Source organism: Ascaphus truei, chromosome 9 (assembly GCF_040206685.1).
Source record: "Ascaphus truei isolate aAscTru1 chromosome 9, aAscTru1.hap1, whole genome shotgun sequence".
NCBI lineage: Eukaryota > Metazoa > Chordata > Amphibia > Anura > Ascaphidae > Ascaphus > Ascaphus truei.
In genome coordinates this window covers 44154122-44174370 of record NC_134491.1, presented here as the reverse complement: position 1 = coordinate 44174370, position 20249 = coordinate 44154122, and the positions used below count along the sequence as shown (strand labels likewise).

At 49.4% G+C, this 20249-nt stretch overlaps 1 protein-coding gene across 3 annotated transcripts in view; it reads right to left on the bottom strand.

Moving 5' to 3' along the window:
- Positions 1-20249, bottom strand: part of FOXN3 (forkhead box N3) — a 188321-nt gene that overhangs the window by 40077 nt on the left and 127995 nt on the right. For all 3 annotated transcript variants that reach the window (XM_075614573.1, XM_075614575.1, XM_075614574.1), the window contains exon 4: positions 16742-16806. In XM_075614573.1, the coding sequence (XP_075470688.1) occupies positions 16742-16806 (65 nt within the window). The remainder of the gene's footprint in view (positions 1-16741; positions 16807-20249) is intronic.

Here is a 20249-nt window from a genome sequence, read left to right as displayed (position 1 = left end):
CCCCAACCTGTATCATACCAAATTTGAGGTCCAATTGCATTTTGTTCAGAACACTGGAATTTGTGGATAGAATGGACACATTCGCTGGTCTCAGCTTTTAATAGCAACTATTCATTCATTTTAGGTTTAAAGAGGCCCAGAAGAATTTAAATTTTAAATGTTCTAAAGTTAAGGTGGAGTTTATGTTCGCTTTATTGAAATATCTTAAGACCTTATGTCCAAAATATATATTTAAATATCAAAAAAGATAGTTCTAAAGTTCCTGTTTCAAAGTCTTGATGTGATACCACAAAAAAACAAAAACGTTTGAAATAAAGGTATATTCATTTTATTTGTGGCAAAGTATGTATTAGCAAACAAACACCTCTTACATGTTCCTTATGTACAATTCCACATTGTATTATCTGCTTGTTTGCTGCTTTACAGATACATTCATGTGGTTTTGTACAAATGGCCACAATGAAAACAAATCCTAAATTATGAAACAAACTTCCCAAATTAGTGGGGAAGTAATTCCATGGTGCAGCGGTTTCCCTTTTTTCGCAATCCCAAAATATTTTTGGATAAGCGGGGCTGATCCTTTCAGTACAACAATAAATATAAGATTAAAATAGATCTATATCCATATTACAAACCAATAAAGAACCTATCAAGGCAGTTTAAGTATGCTGGACAGAATACATGTAAACAAAAATAGCAAATATTTGAGACGTGTCTAGCAATCTGGTATCAGAGAAATATATCAGAGCTTTCCAAGTTCTAATGAGCACAGAACCATGCTGACTAATCTACATAAAATCGGGTTTTAGCGCTTAAAACCCGCCTTGGCGAGCTGTTCTCGTGCACTGGTCAGTCAGCCAGCAGCTCATATTTTGAACGGGTCATTTCAGCGGCGGTTTTATCTGACTGTAATTCCCAGTAAAGGCATCTTTATTCCCGCGCTTCCTTCCCTCTCTGGGGCAGGCGCTCTGTTTCCACAGCAACCGCTAGCATCCCACATACCTCCGAGTACTGAATCATGTATCACAGAGCCGGAAATGCCACGCTGCACTTAGAAAGCCACTGTCTGTACTCGGCAAGCAACTGCATGTTATGTTTATTAATGGACTGACTTCTACATTCTCACCACTGGTTCCAGCCCCCTCCCTTTAACCACTTAGCTGCCCGGCGGGTGTCTGCAAAGCTTTGCATTTTAAACACAGGCGGAAGGTGGGACGATTTTCCTCTTGGTAATTACTGTGCAGCAGAAGGGGGGAATCGGTACAGAAACATCCTTTTTGTAACACTGTGCCCATTATACCGGCTTTAATAATAATTGTGCCTAAGGAAGAGAAACTGTGGTAAAGGCAGAAGTATATGGCGATACTCGGCACCCTAATACGTCCCCGCCATGTTCATTTTCCAGCTCCAGACAGCGAAAACTAAGTATGCACCACATAAAAATATGTCAGTTCGGTTTTTCCATTTAATAAAAGAGAGTTCGCTGCTGCATTTCCTTAATTGTAGTGTTCAGAGAGGAGGTGGAAATCCCTAATAGGATCATTCAGAAAGGTACTGAGAAATATAATTTAACATCAATATTTTTTCAAAGCACTAACCTACAGGAGGGCCTCATAATACAACGTTAGCGCTAACAAGTAGATGTAGAAGCAGTTTGCTTGGGGCACAATAGTTACAGCAGGGGTGGCCAACACCAGTCATTACGGGTCACCAACAGATCAGGCTTTCAGGATATCCCTGCTTCAGCACAGGTGGCTCAATCAGTGGCTCAGTCTTTGATGGAGCCACCTGTGCTGAAGCAGGGATATCCTGAAAACTTGACCTGTTGGTGACCCTGAAGGACTGGAGTTGGCCACTGCTGAGAGTATTGGAAGCGTGAGAGCCGCACACATACCAGTCATTAGAGAAGTCTTCTCCTGTATACCATCACTAGAGTGCTGTGGTGATCCAACATGGGCCATACGGACACAGTAGTCTGATAATAACATACAAGGATTCACAAACAAGACCTAAATCAGAAAGATACCATATGAGAGCGCTGTTGCTGGGAATCATATACGGGGTTAATGCCAGGGTGTGTGCAGTTTTGGTGGATAAGCATCTCAAGATGCAATCCCTGATATCCCACCGAAAAAACAACTCTGTTAAATTCTTTCCAGTCGGATTTTCACTTCTAAACAAATGTAACCGCTTAAAGTGAATACTTGGTGAAACTGGTTTATTTGGAAATAAAGCGCTACACTATCTTCAGGGTGTTCGATTAGGGGAGAATTTGGCAATCATTTCCCCCCCCCCCCTTACCCCACCCGTCCTCATCACAAAAAGATATGGGGAGAGGAGGAAAGAGAGGACGCATTTCCCGTGCAAATATCTTGGGAATGAGGGGTTCCCCCAGTTCAGGCAAGTTAAAAGAAATCATTCTGCAATTGAAGTCGGCACATTGTTTGGTGAAGTTTATATTATTTTTTGTTATATGTAGAATTGAAGCAGGGGGTCTTCGGAGCCGAACCCCATTCATTTCAGTTCCGGGGACCCCTGCTTCTGGAGATACTTACCTCCAAACTACGGGTGGGTAACTGCTCCAGCTCAGCAAGCAGAGGCTTTAAAGGTTAAAGCTCCCGCGTCACATGAGCCAATAGAAAGTCGCGCCGATGACGTCACGGCTTCCTATTGGCCCGCAGGGCGTGAGATCTTTGAACAGTGGACATAGTGTGAATCCGCCGGCATGGATTGCCACTTTAAGGATACGGCCCGTGTGTTCCAGCACACCGCGGTTACTGCCAGCAGACGAGCCCTCTGCAGTATAAATAAGCCCAGTATAACATCTGCAGAGACGGTTTCAGCGAGAGAAGTTCCTCTTTGATGGTGGATTTCGAAGCACATTGTGTACTTAACGTATTCTTTGAGACACAGACTGGCCCCTCCCCAAGTTACGAAACGTTTTATGGCCTTAAATTGCAAACATTTGCCCGGCCTTCTACAAGCAGACATTCTGGGGAGCAGCTATACAGGACGCCGACTAAACACCCACATCAGCCGCTCATTCTACGCTATGTCCTCTGTGTTTCCTAGTACAGAATGGAACGAGTTCCAAGCTTTTCACAATATGGATGTAGTAGGACCGTACACCTACTTGTCAGGGTATAGCGAATATACCTATATCCCTTCAATACTGCAAACAGGACTATGCCAGGGGTGCTCAGCTCCAGTCCTCAAGACCCCTGAACAGGTCAGGTTTTTAGGATATCCCTGCCTCAGCACAGGTGGCCCAATCAGTCCTTGCTTCAACACAGGTGGCTCAGAGGGTGAGTCTTTGACTAAGCCTCTGATTGAGTCACATGTGCTGAAGCAGGGATATCCTGAAAACCTGACCTGTTGGAGGGGGGAGGAAGGGGGGATTGGAGTTGAGCACCCCTGCTCTATGGCATGAAGAGATTCTGGATTCGTCTGAACTACAATGTCAAGTTCGCAACAAGCTCAAATGACAACATTGGAACTTCAGTCTGGCCATTCGGTGCATCACTTTATCAGAACACCTGCATAGCAAGCCTGGTATGGGCCGTATATTGCACTGCAACACGCCTTCATAGAAACCTCAGAGGAGGCTTCTTCATCTCAAACAAACTTCAACTAAAGTGCCATTCCTTCAGGGAAATGTGGGGGGCCCATGCCTAGCACTGAAGCACACCCCATTTTACAAAAGGTGTGTTTTATCTGGATGCTATATTAACAGTCGAGAAGCCTTTCCTCGTTCAGTGCAATCTCTCGTTTTGTATCAATGAAATGAACAAATAAAAAGGTGTCACTGTTTTGATGAGCTCAAGGCTCCCAGGACAAATAAGTAGTGAAATCAAAACCACGTTTTTTGACACTGTTAAGGGGCCACTAAAATAGCAAGCACACAAACAGGACACGCTGCAAAAGTTTCCAGAGATGAATTGATTTCTTGGAAACTTCTGGTTGGAGCGCGAGGGCCGAAAGCCCAGAAATTGTTCCATTTGAAGCAGAGAAAACATGTTTTAGCTGTGCTGCATTACGTCCCATTTCTGACGGGTCACTGCTTACAAAGACAATAGGTGGGCAGCCGTACTGAAAGGTGGTGACTGGGGGGGATATCTATTTTCTCTCACGAGTGCGCAATCTACTCGCTCAGCTTGGGACAATGATTTTACCGATCCGAACAGGCAGAACGCTGATCGCTTGTGACAAGAGGCATTTGTACTAGTAGATTTTTGAAAACAGTACAGTATTCCTTTGTGTGAGGAATGGGAGGGGGGGGGGGGGGCGCTTCTTTCAGTGTGCGCTGCCAAGCAAAACGATCCCAAGTACATGCTTCTCTTTATTCTCCTACTAATGGAAATTACATTAGAGGCAATTCCAGGACAAAAGCAGATTTGGCAAGAGGCATTACCTTTTATACCCCAGTCCATAACCCCCCCCCCCCCAACAGAAAGTCAGACTGATTTAGGACTAGTAAAATGTTCTGAATATCGATGATACCTGATCCCAAGCCTGGATAATACTCAGGGTAGGCCAACATGTTAGAAGAATGCATGATATGCAAGGCACATTTAACCCCTTTATCACCATAACAACCCTTGCATGACATTCTGGAAGAGAAGATTTTCATATATTTAATAAGAAGGAGTAGCGTTTCGCTTGGCTCCAGATTTAATGAACAGCTTCAGCCTGTGATTGTTGATTTTGAAATTAAAAGTCGGAAGCTTAAAATCACGGATTGGTTTATGCCGTATTCGGATCTGTTTTTCCATATTTCACAGGATGCTTCTGCCATTCTCCCAAGTTAGAAATCAACACTTGCTGAAGTTATTTACTTTCTTTTCTCAAGTCCCATATCCTGATGGTCACCCCAATGTATGACTAGCAGTACGGAGCCTGATGGTCACCCCAATGTATGACTAGCAGTACGGAGCCCGATGGTCACCCCAATGTATGACTAGCAGTACGGAGCCTGATGGTCACCCCAATGTATGACTAGCAGTACGGAGCCCGATGGTCACCCCAATGTATGACTAGCAGTACGGAGCCTGATGGTCACCCCAATGTATGACTAGCAGTACGGAGCCTGATGGTCACCCCAATGTATGACTAGCAGTACGGAGCCTGATGGTCACCCCAATGTATGACTAGCAGTACGGAGCCTGATGGTCACCCCAATGTATGACTAGCAGTACGGAGCCTGATGGTCACCCCAATGTATGACTTGCGGTACAGATACCAATGATCACCCCAATGTATGACTAGCAGTACGGAGCCTGATGGTCACCCCAATGTATGACTTGCGGTACAGATCCCAATGATCACCCCAATGTATGACTAGCAGTACGGAGCCTGATGGTCACCCCAATGTATGACTTGCGGTACAGATCCCAATGATCACCCCAATGTATGACTAGCAGTACGGAGCCTGATGGTCACCCCAATGTAAGACTAGCAGTACGGAGCCTGATGGCCCTGGTTGGGCTCACCCTTTCTACCCTAATATCTGAAGACAAACATTTGGTTGGGATAAGATGGAGGTTAGCTCATGGGAACCCCACTTCTGCAGATTGTCCTAACCTCGCTACACTGAGTACCCAACACGCACCCTGGTCAAAAATCATAAACACATGATTACGCCATAAGCACGTTCTGCCGGGAATCCCCATAGTGAAAGCCATGAGAACCCTACAAGGATTATGGGTGAGGATGTATTACTACCTGGGATTAAGCGTCTCCTAGTCGTTGTGCACAGGCAGAAAGAAACTGATAGAACAGGTACCCTGTGTGACAAAGCAAAGTCAGCGCGACTGGCCGCTCATTTCAATGACCTTCTTTGAACAGTTATTCTTTTCTGTATCATCTGCTGGCGTCCCAGCAGTTATTGAGTTAATGTGTCATTTAATCAATACAACGAGTAAATTAAAATGTTCTATATTAGGAGTGGCCACCTTCAGTCCTCGAGGGCCACAGACAGCAGAGGTTTTAAAGCAGCAAAACATGTGAAATCTTATGGTTTGTTTTTTTAAATAAATCGGTACTGTAGTATTAGATAATATTTAATGCATTTAAAAAAAAAAAAAAAAAATGAAACTCTTAATGCCCTTTTTAATTCGTTTTAAAGCATCCCTTGATGATTTCTATAGCAGGTTTTAGCCCACCTCCAAAGCAGTGCAAGATCTTTGCAACACACTGCTGTTTGGGATAATTTGTTGCCAATATTCCCAGCAGTTTATGCTGCTAACTGTAACAATAGATAATCTTACCTTAGTTATACAAGGATACATTGTAGCTGCTGAGTTACACTGACTGAAGCAGCCATTATGTTAGGCTGAGGCTATACTAGGCGCGTGCACGACGGAGCACGTGGCGTCGTGCGTGCCTGCTGCAGATGTGATTTGTGGCCTGGGGGGAGGGGGGGTGACGGAGGCATGGCGTCACGGAGCTGGTTTGCCCTCATTGGCTGAACCGCTCACGTGAATCAAATTATTTTGTCTGCCTGTCTCAGAGGCACTGCCTTTTGTTTGCATTGCGCGCCATCGCGGTAAGTATGGACGCGGCCATAGGCGCACAATCAGCATTATTACAGATTTCTAACAGGAGCACAATACGATTGCCGACTTAGGTAAGGACGTAGAATTTATACATTGTCACATACACAAATAAGGGGAAAAGGTGGAATTCAGTACTGGTGACTCAATCAGTGGTTTAGTCAACGAATGAGCCACTGATTGAGACACCCGTGCTGAAGCAGGGATATCCTTAAAACCCGACCTGTTGGTGGCCCTTGAGAACTGAAGTTGGCCCCTCCTGGTCTATATCTTCTGCAGCAACGGTCAGAAAGACACTCGCAGATGAACTCGGAAAAGCTTGTATCATACCTTCTATAAATAGAATTCATTTCAGCCAAGGTCACTGCGAGAGAACGTACCGGGCACATACTGGGAAACAGATGCATTCGCTTGCGGAAAGTTTACCAAGTCCACAGATTTCAGATTAATGTTGATAATTCAAGGTCATATTATGGTTCTGTGTACAAAATGGTAAAAACAAAGGAATATACCAACAACACTTTTAAAACCTCTAATGTGCAAATAATACGTTTTTCTGCAGACAAACTTAAATGATTTCTCAACAATATAATTCATTTCAATAGGCCGCGACAGAAGTGCCCAGTAATAAGATGGAAACGGATAAAACTGTACAGTTGTGAATAAATGTGATGAGAAACAAGCCCAGAACAGTTATCTTTAATACTATGAGAGTATAGGACAGTCTCCAAGTGTTTATATCCAGGGTACAGCCTTGTACATAGGAATGTTACACACACACACACAGTCCCTGCCCAAGGGAGCTTACAATCTATGATTTGGTGCCTGAGGCACAGGGAGATAAAGTGACTTGCCCAAGGTCACAAGGAGCCGACCCCGGGAACTGAACCCGGCACCCCTGCGTCACACTCGTCCTTTACGCGCTGAGCCGCTCCTGTCTTTTAGTATTTCATTGACGTGTGAAGTGAAGACATTTACTGCTGTACCTCCCTGCAAGGTGGGGTAGGGTTCAGTTTGTTGTGGCTAGTGAGAGTTAGCAGGCCAGCTGTGTTTGCCCCAAAGGGGCTTGGGTTGATCCGCTTTCAACAATAGCCCTTCAAACCAGTTTCAGCACCAACATGTGCCAGCTTGTGAACCCTTCATTGGGGAATGTTTCTATATTAACCCCTTGCTGTTAGACCACATGACCAGTCACAAGATTACTGGCACTAAATCAAGTCTGAAGGGAGCAGTATAACTTTAATTGTTTCATGCCTTGTTATTCACACCCAACAAACACAAACTTCAGTCATATCTTGCATGGTAATCTACACTCAGCTTTTTAAGAACTGCAAAACCCTTACAGGAATTGTCTTCTTACTCCGTGGCATCCCAGTTCACCTGTACAACGTTTCACGGGGAGAGACTATGTGCTTATTTTGTATATACAGATATGTATATATTTGTATTACAATTTGGTATATTTTGAGAAATTCCAGATATTTGCCAAATTAATTTGTACAAAATAAAAAATAAAGTTTGAGGTGCCTTAAAATGTAAAAAATATATCTGTTATTACTAAAGATGTTACTCTGAATCAGGAGAAATTAAAAAAAACAAAAACAAAGAACTCGGGTCAATAAATGCTGATACAACATAATAGTGGCAGAAAACAGATACTGCAAACCAAGTTCAGAAATAGGAGTCACAGGGAAACAGTGTCAACCAAGCACTGAAGTGAGCATTGGAATGAAATGGCGTGTGCGAGATGGTATTAAACATCGGAGCTGCTGGTGATACTCTGTCTTCACTAGATACATTAAAGGCAAAGTGTCCGGGGGGATTCTGCCACGGACCCTCAGAGTATCGATGCTTTCCCATGTCTGAATGCACATCGTGTATATAATCCAACCTTGCAAACTGACGTTAAAGATTTCGTTGCGCTGGAATTTAGCGCTGTTATGCCTTCTAAATCAGGAACATATGCAAGAGTTTATTGTTGTGCTGACAACCCGATCCATTTTAGGAAACATTACTGATAGAGCTAGCAATACCTTTAATGATACAGATTGGTGCTACTCAATACACACGGAGCTGTGCCACAAGCTTCATCTGCCACTTGGGAAATATTATATCTCATACTAATATGAGAGAGAGAGACAGAGAAACAGAGACAGACAGACAGAGAGAGACAGAGAGACAGACAGAGAGAGACAGACAGAGAGAGACAGACAGAGAGAGACAGACAGACAGAGACAGACCGTGTGTGCACGCTGCCAAAAAATACAAAGGGAGAGATAGAGCAATAAAGGCTGATCAAATCAAATATTCTCATACAGATATGCAATTAGTGGTGATTTGGGTGAAATCCAGTTTCCTGCATATTGTCCACGAGACCGGTGTGTCAAATATTCTATCTAGGGTACAGAAAAGACAATCACACACACAGTGCGCCGACATAACACAGGCCGCCCCAACCGGTCATCTGTTACAGGTTAAACAGGTTTGTGGTAACTCGTGAGATATACAGGCACTCTGTCAGTTACTGAACCTCTCCACTACCAAAAGAGAAGCACAAGTTACCTTTCAGATTCGGGATCTGCAATTGTTCAAATCTTTTTGGAGTCAGTGCACACGTATTCCGCACAGAGAGACAAATGATTTAATACACACCAAAGAATGGCTCAGTGACAAAGAATTTAACCTCTCACTGCCGGACGGGCACGGGGCCACACAGCGAAGAACCATGCGAAATCTCCGGGGGTTCAGACATGTCGGAAAGGGTCCCAGTGAATGAGCGCACGGTCAGTGCTAGAACATACAACTCGTATCACTGAATGATTGTAATGTTGATCCAATAAAATTAGAAGTGCCACCAACAGAGAAACACGCGCCTCCCGCCTGTCCGTGTGTAAGAAACACGCGCCTCCCGCCTGTCCGTGTGTAAGAAACACGCGCCTCCCGCCTGTCCGTGTGTAAGAAACACGCGCCTCCCGCCTGTCCGTGTGTAAGAAACACGCGCCAACCGCCTGTCCCGTTTGTAAGACACACGCGCCTCCCGCCTGTCCCGTGTGTAAGAAACACGCGCCTCCCGCCTGTCCCGTGTGTAAAAAACACGCGCCTCCCGCCTGTCCCGTGTGTAAGACACACGCGCCTCCCGCCTGTCCCGTGTGTAAGAAACACGCGCCTCCCGCCTGTCCCGTGTGTAAAAAACACGCGCCTCCCGCCTGTCCCGTGTGTAAGAAACACGCGCCTCCCGCCTGTCCCGTGTGTAAAAAACACGCGCCTCCCGCCTGTCCCGTGTGTAAGACACACGCGCCTCCCGCCTGTCCCGTGTGTAAGAAACACGCGCCTCCCGCCTGTAAGAAACACGCGCCTCCCGCCTGTCCCGTGTGTAAGAAACACGCGCCTCCCGTCTGTCCATGTGTAAGAAACACTCGCCTCCCGCCTGTCCCGTGTGTAAGAAACACGCGCCTCCCGCCTGTCCCGTGTGTAAAAAACACGCGCCTCCCGCCTGTCCCGTGTGTAAGAAACACGCGCCTCCCGCCTGTCCCGTGTGTAAGAAACACGCGCCTCCCGCCTGTCCCGTGTGTAAGAAACACGCGCCTCCTGCCTATCCCGTGTGTAAGAAACACGCGCCTCCCGCCTGTCCCGTGTGTAAGAAACACGCGCCTCCCGCCTGTCCCGTGTGTAAGAAACACGCGCCTCCCGCCTGTCCCGTGTGTAAGAAACACGCGCCTCCCGCCTGTCCCGTGTGTAAGAAACACTCGCCTCCCGCCTGTCCGTGTGTAAGAAACACGCGCCTCCCGCCTGTCCCGTGTGTAAGAAACACGCTCCTCCCGCCTGTCCGTGTGTAAGAAACACGCGCCTCCCGCCTGTCCGTGTGTAAGAAACACGCGCCTCCCGCCTGTCCCGTGTGTAAGAAACACGCGCCTCCCGCCTGTCCGTGTGTAAGTAACACGCGCCTCCCGCCTGTCCGTGTGTAAGTAACACGCGCCTCCCGCCTGTCCGTGTGTAAGTAACACGCGCCTCCCGCCTGTCCGTGTGTAAGTAACACGCGCCTCCCGCCTGTCCGTGTGTAAGTAACACGCGCCTCCCGCCTGTCCGTGTGTAAGTAACACGCGCCTCCCGCCTGTCCGTGTGTAAGTAACACGCGCCTCCCGCCTGTCCGTGTGTAAGAAACACGCGCCTCCCGCCTGTCCGTGTGTAAGAAACACGCGCCTCCCGCCTATCCCGTGTGTAAGAAACACGCGCCTCCCGTCTGTCCCGTGTGTAAGAAACACGCGCCTCCCGCCTATCCCGTGTGTAAGAAACACGCGCCTCCCGCCTGTCCCGTGTGTAAGAAACACGCGCCTCCCGCCTATCCCGTGTGTAAGAAACACGCGCCTCCCGCCTATCCCGTGTGTAAGAAACACGCGCCTCCCGTCTGTCCCGTGTGTAAGAAACACGCGCCTCCCGCCTATCCCGTGTGTAAGAAACACGCGCCTCCCGCCTATCCCGTGTGTAAGAAACACGCGCCTCCCGTCTGTCCCGTGTGTAAGAAACACGCGCCTCCTGCCTATCCCGTGTGTAAGAAACACGTGTCTCCCGTCTGTCCCGTGTGTAAGAAACACGTGCCTCCCGTCTGTCCCGTGTGTAAGAAACACGCGCCTCCTGCCTATCCACGTGTAAGAAACACGCGCCTCCCGTCTCTCGTGTGTAAGAAACACACGCCTCCCGTCTGTAAGAAACACGCGCCTCCCGCCTGTCCCGTGTGTAAGAAACACGTGCCTCCCGCCTGTCCCGTGTGTAAGAAACAAGCGCCTCCCGTCTGTCCCGTGTGTAAGAAACACGCGCCTCCCGCCTGTCCCGTGTGTAAGAAACACGCGCCTCCCGCCTGTCCCGTGTGTAAGAAACACGCGCCTCCCGCCTGTCCCGTGTGTAAGAAACACGCGCCTCCCGCCTGTCCCGTGTGTAAGAAACACGCGCCTCCCGCCTGTCCGTTTCTGAATTATCTCAAAGTAATTAACCATTCGCAAGACGCATGGAGGTATGAAAGTATGATCAAAAAAAGATGATGTCTGAGAAAAACAAAACTCTGAAGGTCACCTTCAGCTTACTGTCAGTGACATATTTATTGCAAGCACTTGTTAAATGCGGGTCTGTCGTCAACAGATGCAAACAAATAACTTTTTTTGTTTTTTTAGAAACATGCGTAAAGAGACTTTTGAAACGTGACAAATCTGACAAGCAAATATAAAGGACTTTCCCAAGTAAAAAAATGTTTTAACTCATAACACAACAAATATATATATATATATATGAAGCAGGAAGAGTGCTCTCTCTCGGATATAAGAATAACATGTGGGAGTTGGGGAAGCGGGACGTTAAACTTGGGGAACCACCAAGAGCGCCACGGTAGCATTTGTAACACGTTGCCCGTCTATCAAGAAATATACAAAATATACCCTTTATTGCACACTTCATTTAATTATCGTAGTGTGAAAAACGTTTGCCACGTTTAGCACCAAAAATATGAGAATCCCAATTATCCGCTTCTTGGGCAAGATGTGGAAGGGCTTACATGAATGAAACTGCATCCCTGCAATAAAGTGCGGCACAAATCCCTTACTCATACTCTCCCGAGATCAGATTGCAGATAATGAGTGATATACACACACACACACACACACCTCGCATTTACACAGCCGCACCACACCTTTAAGTTGCTAAGGAAACCAAACTGCGGCACTAAACTTTACCCTGTGCAGTGGGAAGGTGGATGTACAGTACAAGGTGTTAATCTTTCTTGTTGCATCGTGCGGTAACAGCACTGGACACCTTTGCTGCCCGGACGGGACAAACGTATTGTGGCATCTGCAACGTGGGGTATATTAAACGAAAATAAAAAACTGCCACTCACAAGTTGTACGGATAACACGGCTCTCCTGTGATCCGGGCCCCTTGTTGCAGGAAGGATGTGGACTTCTTTGCCACAGTACATCCTGGTAACCAAAAGGATTATGTGGGTCAGTCTATATCCCCCAAAGATGTTCAGGCCGTTTTAAGCAGAAAATGACTCACGTAGCAACTCTGGTAGATCTAGTACAAGGCCTCAAGTGTCACGCTGCCCAAAAGGAGTGAGAGAGATTGGCAGGGAGGGGAGAGAGACAGGGGGAAGCGGTATAGGGGGAAGATGGGAGAGAGACAGGGGGAGGGGAATGAGAGAGAGAGACATACACAGAGAGAGAGAGACACACAGAGAGAGAGAGACAGAGAGAGAGAGACACAGAGACAGAGAGAGACACAGAGACAGAGAGAGACAGAGAGAGACAGAGAGAGACAGAGAGAGAGACAGAGAGAGACAGAGAGAGACAGAGAGAGACGGGGAGAGACGGGGAGAGACAGAGAGAGATGGGGAGAGAGAGAGAGATGGGGAGAGAGAGAGAGATGGGGAGAGAGAGAGATGGGGGGAGAGAGAGATGGGGAGAGAGAGAGATGGGGAGAGAGAGAGAGATGGGGAGAGAGAGAGAGATGGGGAGAGAGAGATGGGGGAGAGAGAGAGAGAGATGGAGAGAGAGATGGGGGAGAGAGATAAAGGGAGGGAGAAAAAGAGAGCTGGAGCCCAGTAAAGGAGAGAGCGCTGCAATAATTCCAATAGTGCAGCAATTGGGACGGTAGCTATAAAATGATTGTGTGCCAATGTGAAGTGGGGTTTTTCAATATTTTATCGCTTTAAAGGGGGAACAAAACATTTATTTGAACCAAAGAACTTCTGCTTCTGTAAGCCATGGGTTATATTTAAATGGTTGTAATGCAAGTATCTCTCCCTGTCCAGTCACTTCCCTTATACCAACATTCCTATTCAGCACTTAACGAGTCACTTAGAATGGAAGGAAGTCAGCACATTGCAAACTGTCCGTTACCCGCTTCCAAGCAGATGGAATAGGGGGCGAGTGTATCATCCCCCCACTGTGTGGAACAGATTATGCTATAATGTATTTTGTGTGTGATTACTTGTAATTCTGCAGATTTAATTTTCCAAATGTATAGAGCCGAAACCCACTATTCCCGCCGTGAGAACGGCCCTGCGGAATTTTTGCCCTACAAATCCCACCAAGGACCAAATATGTCGAATAGGTTCAACATCGGCACAATGCGCTGCTCTCTGACAGCAACAGGGTGATATCAAACTGGGGTTTGTGTTGTAGCTTCCTCCGCTGCCGATTAATAGCTCAAACCCCACAAAAGTCTGTGCAACCCACCTGTGCTGGGGAGCTTCGCAATACACGTATGCAAACGTTATCTAAAGGCCGTAACACGTGCGAAAGGGCAGTGCAACTTGTGCCTTCTTTCCACGTCAACATTTTGGGTTTAAAGTTGTTTCTATTATATAACTTGCATTATTTCCTGTGACAAACGGCCGGTAACGTGCTACATCATTTCCGTTTCGCCCGGGCCGTGCAGAAGCAGCGATATTATTTCACGGAAGAACGCAGTTGCAGTGCAGTTGTCTGGTTCTCAGCGTGTTTATGAACGTAACAGAATAAGACAGCTGCCAGGCCAAGTACAATGAACGGCTCAGTCGCCTTGGAAAGTGTACGCTACTTACAAGTCCCAGAACACCAGCTCTAAACTATAATAATAATAACACGTGGTGAAATAAAACAGACTATTGCAGCGCCTCCTACTCGGCGTATAAAACAGGGGCGGCCACCTTCAGTCCTCAAAGGCCACCAGCAGGTCAGGTTTGAAGGATATCCATGCTTCAGCACAGGTGGCTCAATCAGTGGTTTCCGTCTCTGATTGAGCCACCTGTGCTGAAACAGGAATATCCTTAAAACCTGACCTGTTGGTGGCCTTTGAGGACTGGAGTTGGCCACACCTGCACTAAATGGAAAGTTTCAGAAAAATAAAATGTTAAACAAAACACCTGCACCTGCACAATGTGACACTGGGGTCAGGGACACATTCTTCTGCAATATTCACTACTAAAATGACTTGTTTAACAAATAATTCCTCTTTTATTTTGTCAGACTCCGCACTGAAGAATCCTCAAATAAATATATTTATATACACACACACACACACACACACACACACACACACACACACACACACACACACACACACACACACACACACAGACCATTTAATACTCTTAAACCCGTCACTGGGAAGTGGTACATAGCGTGGCCCTTATCGCTGCATCTAAGGGACGGCTGCTTGGGTTCTTTCCTAATTACATAGAACTATTCCATGGGATTTATGGGTCCCAGTTACACTTTGAAAGTAAATCATGTAACCAGCATTGAACACAATACAGATTACAGATTGGTTGAAGGACATGAACATGACACAATCTATTGGCCTGCCATAAAATGTCTATATGCTTGAGCAGGGGTGCGTAAACTGGGGGGCGCACCCCGTGGTTGCATTAAATGAAATGCCGGGGTACCGCACGAGACCTCTGCTACTCACCTTGATTTAGCCGGCTTCGGGCGATGTCAAATGACACTGTGGGGTAATGTGACGTCACCCGTCGCCATTGCAACGTGGCGTCATGATGTCACATGACCCCGTGATGTCATTAGGCGCCAGCAGGAAGGTAAGGGGGCGAGCACTGGGTGAGAGCAGGCAGGGGGAGTGCAGCACAAAATTTGCGCACCCCTGCGGTAGAGAATACCTTTCCCATATCATTAACCATAATCATTTGGAGGACTCATCATATTCACACTTCGCTCTGTTCACCTACGTATTTATATAGCCGTATATATTTTCAAACAATTGGACATGGTTGTGTGAAAATTAACCTTAAGTAGTGAGAGAAAACTGCAATTAAGAACTGCCTAAGGAGAGCTTTCAAAGACTTGTGACCCCCACTCCACAGCAGGAGAGCAACTGCAGTGTATGGGGTGTATCCGCCAAAGTGTCATCGCAATCACTGCTTACAGCAGCAATCCCCCCGCACTAGGCCCCTTTATGTTTTACAGGACTGGAACCGGGGCCCTTCCCAGTTGAAACGAGCTACTTTTCATCTCCGGGGGCCCCCAGTTCCCGAGATACTGACCTTTAAAGTTACTAGTGTAGTATTACTTCATGGTTTTTAAAGGGGATTTAAATGGCCGCCCAATAGGAAGCCAGAACCATTGATGCTGCAGCTTCCTATTCACCTGAGAATATGTTTCCGCTGGAGGGACATTTAAACCGGGTCATTTTTTGGGGTAAGCATTTCAGCAACAGGGGGAGGTCCCCAGAGCGAAAAAATATTGTGGAAAAGTGGGTGGTAACAAAATAAATAAATAAAAAAAGGGGGGGGGGGGGGCATGGCTTTACAAACTGGCCGAAGCAGCCGAGTGAACCGACCACTCTTGTAACTAACATTTATAACATTTATATTCCGTAGCGCAGTACGATAAGGTTTTGTATGATTTTGTAGCGAGTTGGGAAGATGGACGGAACAGACCAAGAAGGCCAAACGCAATACATTGCACAAAAACCACAACATGTTCATGGAAATAAATACATGCAGATATTTGTTGCAATGTGATACTATGCCTCTATGTTCAGATCCACTGTTCTTATGAATTGTACTTCATACCTGCAATAAAAAGGTTTGTATCTGATGACATGCCTGTCACACCAAACACATGACAAAACCAACTGCCCAGTTTCTTCAAGATGGTTTGAATACAAGCGGACAACAGCAAACACCTTCCTGAACAGTTCAGGAAACATTGATATAGTATCTGTTTTTATATTCTGTAGCAGTTTTGCAGGGACTTGTATCTCAGAAATGTATTGTCTTTGTATATTATGTGTCCCCACCAGTGTACAATATTTGGCTTCTATTCAATATCTTGGGAAGGGCTTCCTCCACTTGCCATTTCAAGGGGCTGAGATATTGACGAGATAGAGGAAACGTCCTTACAGCAAACTGAATAGGGCGTGTGTCCTAGCTATGAACTTGCTCTGGCCGGCTACTCTTTATATTCACACCTGATGGTGAAGAGGTTAAGAATGTGTACAAAGAACAGTTAAAAAGCATTGAGAACACGAACATCTTATAAAAAAAGGACAAAAATATGTATACAAGAAGTAACACAAAGACAGACCACAAGAACAGATGCAGACTTCCTTCCTGAATTGTGTTATACAGAGGCAGTTGGTAATAAAGGAACATTGCACACAGACAGCAGCCTGTTGGATACAGCAGGGTATCAGTGACCTACCTTGAAGCAGGGTTCCGTTCTTCTTGAAGAAGGCGCTTCCGGGCCAGAGCGGTGGGACTGATGTGCTATAAATAAAGATAAACATTGTGTCAACTAACAGCATTAACCATCTCTAATGTAACAGGCACCCGGGTCAGAACTGCTGGTTCTGTTTAGGCATCTATGACCCTGCTGCATTTCACTATTTGCACTGTGATTTTTAACCCTTTTACTGCAGAAGGGGCTGGCTATGCATTACATGTGACGCATCAAGCAGTGAAAGGGTTAAGCTATATAATATCACTGCGAGGCCACAGTAACTGTCACAGCAATGAGCCCCACTGATGCACAGATTAATACCGACATTTTTCTTTCCAACATCACAGATGTGCCTCGATAATGTATATATAGATTATATATATTATATTATAAACACACGTGTACATATACACAATATACTCAGATTAGCACTGACATACACTGAGACACACACCTTGTTATACACGGTTATATACAGCTGACATACTCTTGTGCTTATACGTGTGTCATGCCTCTTTAAGTAGTCAGAATGACAAATGTCACAATGGAAGTCTCTGCTCAGCATCCTCCCGGCCATTCTGATCACACTTCAGGGAAATTAAGTACCAGTCGCTGGCTGGCCAGTCACTCTCTACACAAAGGTAAGGGCGCTTCCCATCACTCAGCCAGTGTCTCCAAGGAATGACAAGAGGAAGAAACTCCAACACAACGCGGGCGCCCTGTCCCTGTACGCTGGCTCTCTGTCCCTGTACGCGGGCGCCCTGTCCCTGTACACTGGCGCCCAGTCCCTGTACGCGGGCGCCCTGTCCCTGTACGCTGGCTCTCTGTCTCTGTACGCGGGCGCCCTGTCCCTGTACGCTGGCTCTCTGTCCCTGTACGCTGGCTCTCTGTCCCTGTACGCTGGCTCTCTGTCTCTGTACGCGGGCGCCCTGTCCCTGTACGCTGGCTCTCTGTCTCTGTACGCGGGCGCCCTGTCCCTGTACGCAAGCGCCCTGTCCCTGTACGCTGGCGCCCTGTCCCTGTACGCTGGCTCTCTGTACGCTGGCGCCCTGTCTCTGTACGCTGGCTCTGTACGCTGGCGCCCTGTCTCTGTACGCAGCTCCCTGTCCCTGTACGCGGGCGCCCTGTCTCTGTACGCAGCGCCCTGTCCCTGTACACGGGCGCCCTGTCCCTGTACGCAGCGCCCTGTCCCTGTACGCGGGCGCCCTGTCCCTGTACGCAGCGTCCTGTCCCTGCACTCCTGCGCCCTGTCCCTGCACGCGGGCGCCCTGTCCCTGTACTCCTGCGCCCTGTCCCTGCACGCGGGCGCCCTGTCCCTGTACTCCTGCGCCCTGTCCCTGCACGCGGGCGCCCTGTCCCTGTACTCCTGCGTCCTGTCCCTGTACTCCTGCGTCCTGTTCCTGTACTCCTGCGCCCTGTCCCTGCACGCGGGCGCCCTGTCCCTGTACTCCTGCGCCCTGTCCCTGTACTCCTGCGCCCTGTCCCTGTACTCCTGCGTCCTGTCCCTGCACGCGGGCGTCCTGTCCCTGTACTCCTGCGCCCTGTCCCTGCACGCGGGCGTCCTGTCCCTGTACTCCTGCGCCCTGTCCCTGCACGCGGGCGCCCTGTCCCTGTACTCCTGCGTCCTGTCCCTGCACGCTGGCTCCCTGTCCCTGTACTCCTGCGCCCTGTCCCTGCACGCGGGCGCCCTGTCCCTGTACTCCTGCGCCCTGTCCCTGCACGCGGGCGTCCTGTCCCTGTACTCCTGCGCCCTGTCCCTGCACGCGGCGCCCTGTCCCTGTACTCCTGCGTCCTGTCCCTGCACACGGGCGCCCTGTCCCTGTACTCCTGCGTCCTGTCCCTGCACGCGGCGCCCTGTCCCTGTACTCCTGCGCCCTGTCCCTGCACGCGGGCGCCCTGTCCCTGCACGCGGGCGTCCTGTCCCTGTACTCCTGCGTCCTGTCCCTGCACGCGGCGCCCTGTCCCTGTACTCCTGCGTCCTGTCCCTGCACGCGGGCGCCCTGTCCCTGTACTCCTGCGCCCTGTCCCTGTACGCGGGCTCCCTGTCCCTGTACGCGGGCGTCCTGTCCCTGCACGCGGGCGCCCTGTCCCTGTACTCCTGCGCCCTGTCCCTGCACGCGGGCGCCCTGTCCCTGTACTCCTGCGCCCTGTCCCTGCACGCGGGCGCCCTGTCCCTGTACTCCTGCGTCCTGTCCCTGCACGCGGGCGCCCTGTCCCTGTACTCCTGCGTCCTGTCCCTGCACGCGGGCGTCCTGTCCCTGTACTCCTGCGCCCTGTCCCTGCACGCGGGCGTCCTGTCCCTGTACTCCTGCGCCCTGTCCCTGCACGCGGGCGTCCTGTCCCTGTACTCCTGCGCCCTGTCCCTGCACGCGGGCGTCCTGTCCCTGTACTCCTGCGTCCTGTCCCTGTACTCCTGCGTCCTGTCGCTGCACGCGGGCGCCCTGTCCCTGTACTCCTGCATCCTGTCCCTGCACGCGGGCGCCCTGTCCCTGTACTCCTGCGTCCTGTCCCTGCACGCGGGCGCCCTGTCCCTGTACTCCTGCGTCCTGTCCCTGCACGCGGGCGCCCTGTCCCTGCACGCTGGCGCCCTGTCCCTGCACGCTGGCTCCCTGTCCCTGTACTCCTGCGTCCTGTCCCTGCACGCTGGCTCCCTGTCCCTGTACTCCGGCGCCCTGTCCCTGCACGCGGGCGCCCTGTCCCTGCACGCGGGCTCCCTGTCCCTGTACTCCTGCGTCCTGTCCCTGTACTCCTGCGCCCTGTCCCTGCACGCGGGCGCCCTGTCCCTGTACTCCTGCGTCCTGTCCCTGCACGCGTCCTGTCCCTGTACTCCTGCGTCCTGTCCCTGCACTCGGGCGCCTGTCCCTGTACTCCTGCGCCCTGTCCCTGCACGCGGGCGCCCTGTCCCTGTACTCCTGCGTCCTGTCCCTGCACGCGGGCGCCCTGTCCCTGTACTCCTGCGTCCTGTCGCTGCACGCGGCGCCCTGTCCCTGTACTCCTGCGCCCTGTCCCTGCACGCGGGCGCCCTGTCCCTGTACTCCTGCGTCCTGTCCCTGCACGCGGGCGCCCTGTCCCTGTACTCCTGCGTCCTGTCGCTGCACGCGGGCGCCCTGTCCCTGTACTCCTGCGTCCTGTCCCTGCACACGGGCGCCCTGTCCCTGTACTCCTGCGTCCTGTCCCTGCATGCTGGCGTCCTGTCCCTGTACTCCTGCGCCCTGTCCCTGCACCTGTACTCCTGCGCCCTGTCGCTGCACGCTGGCTCCCTGTCCCTGTACTCCTGCGCCCTGTCGCTGCACGCTGGCTCCCTGTCCCTGTACTCCTGCGCCCTGTCGCTGCACGCTGGCTCCCTGTACGCAGGCACCCGGTCCCTGTGGATAACCAGTGGCTGCACAGGCAGCCGGCGAGGAGGAGGAATGATCCCTAATAATGATTCCAACTTCAAGCATGCAGTGTTTGTGGGACACAAATATTAGGAGTGGCAATGAAGTGAAAG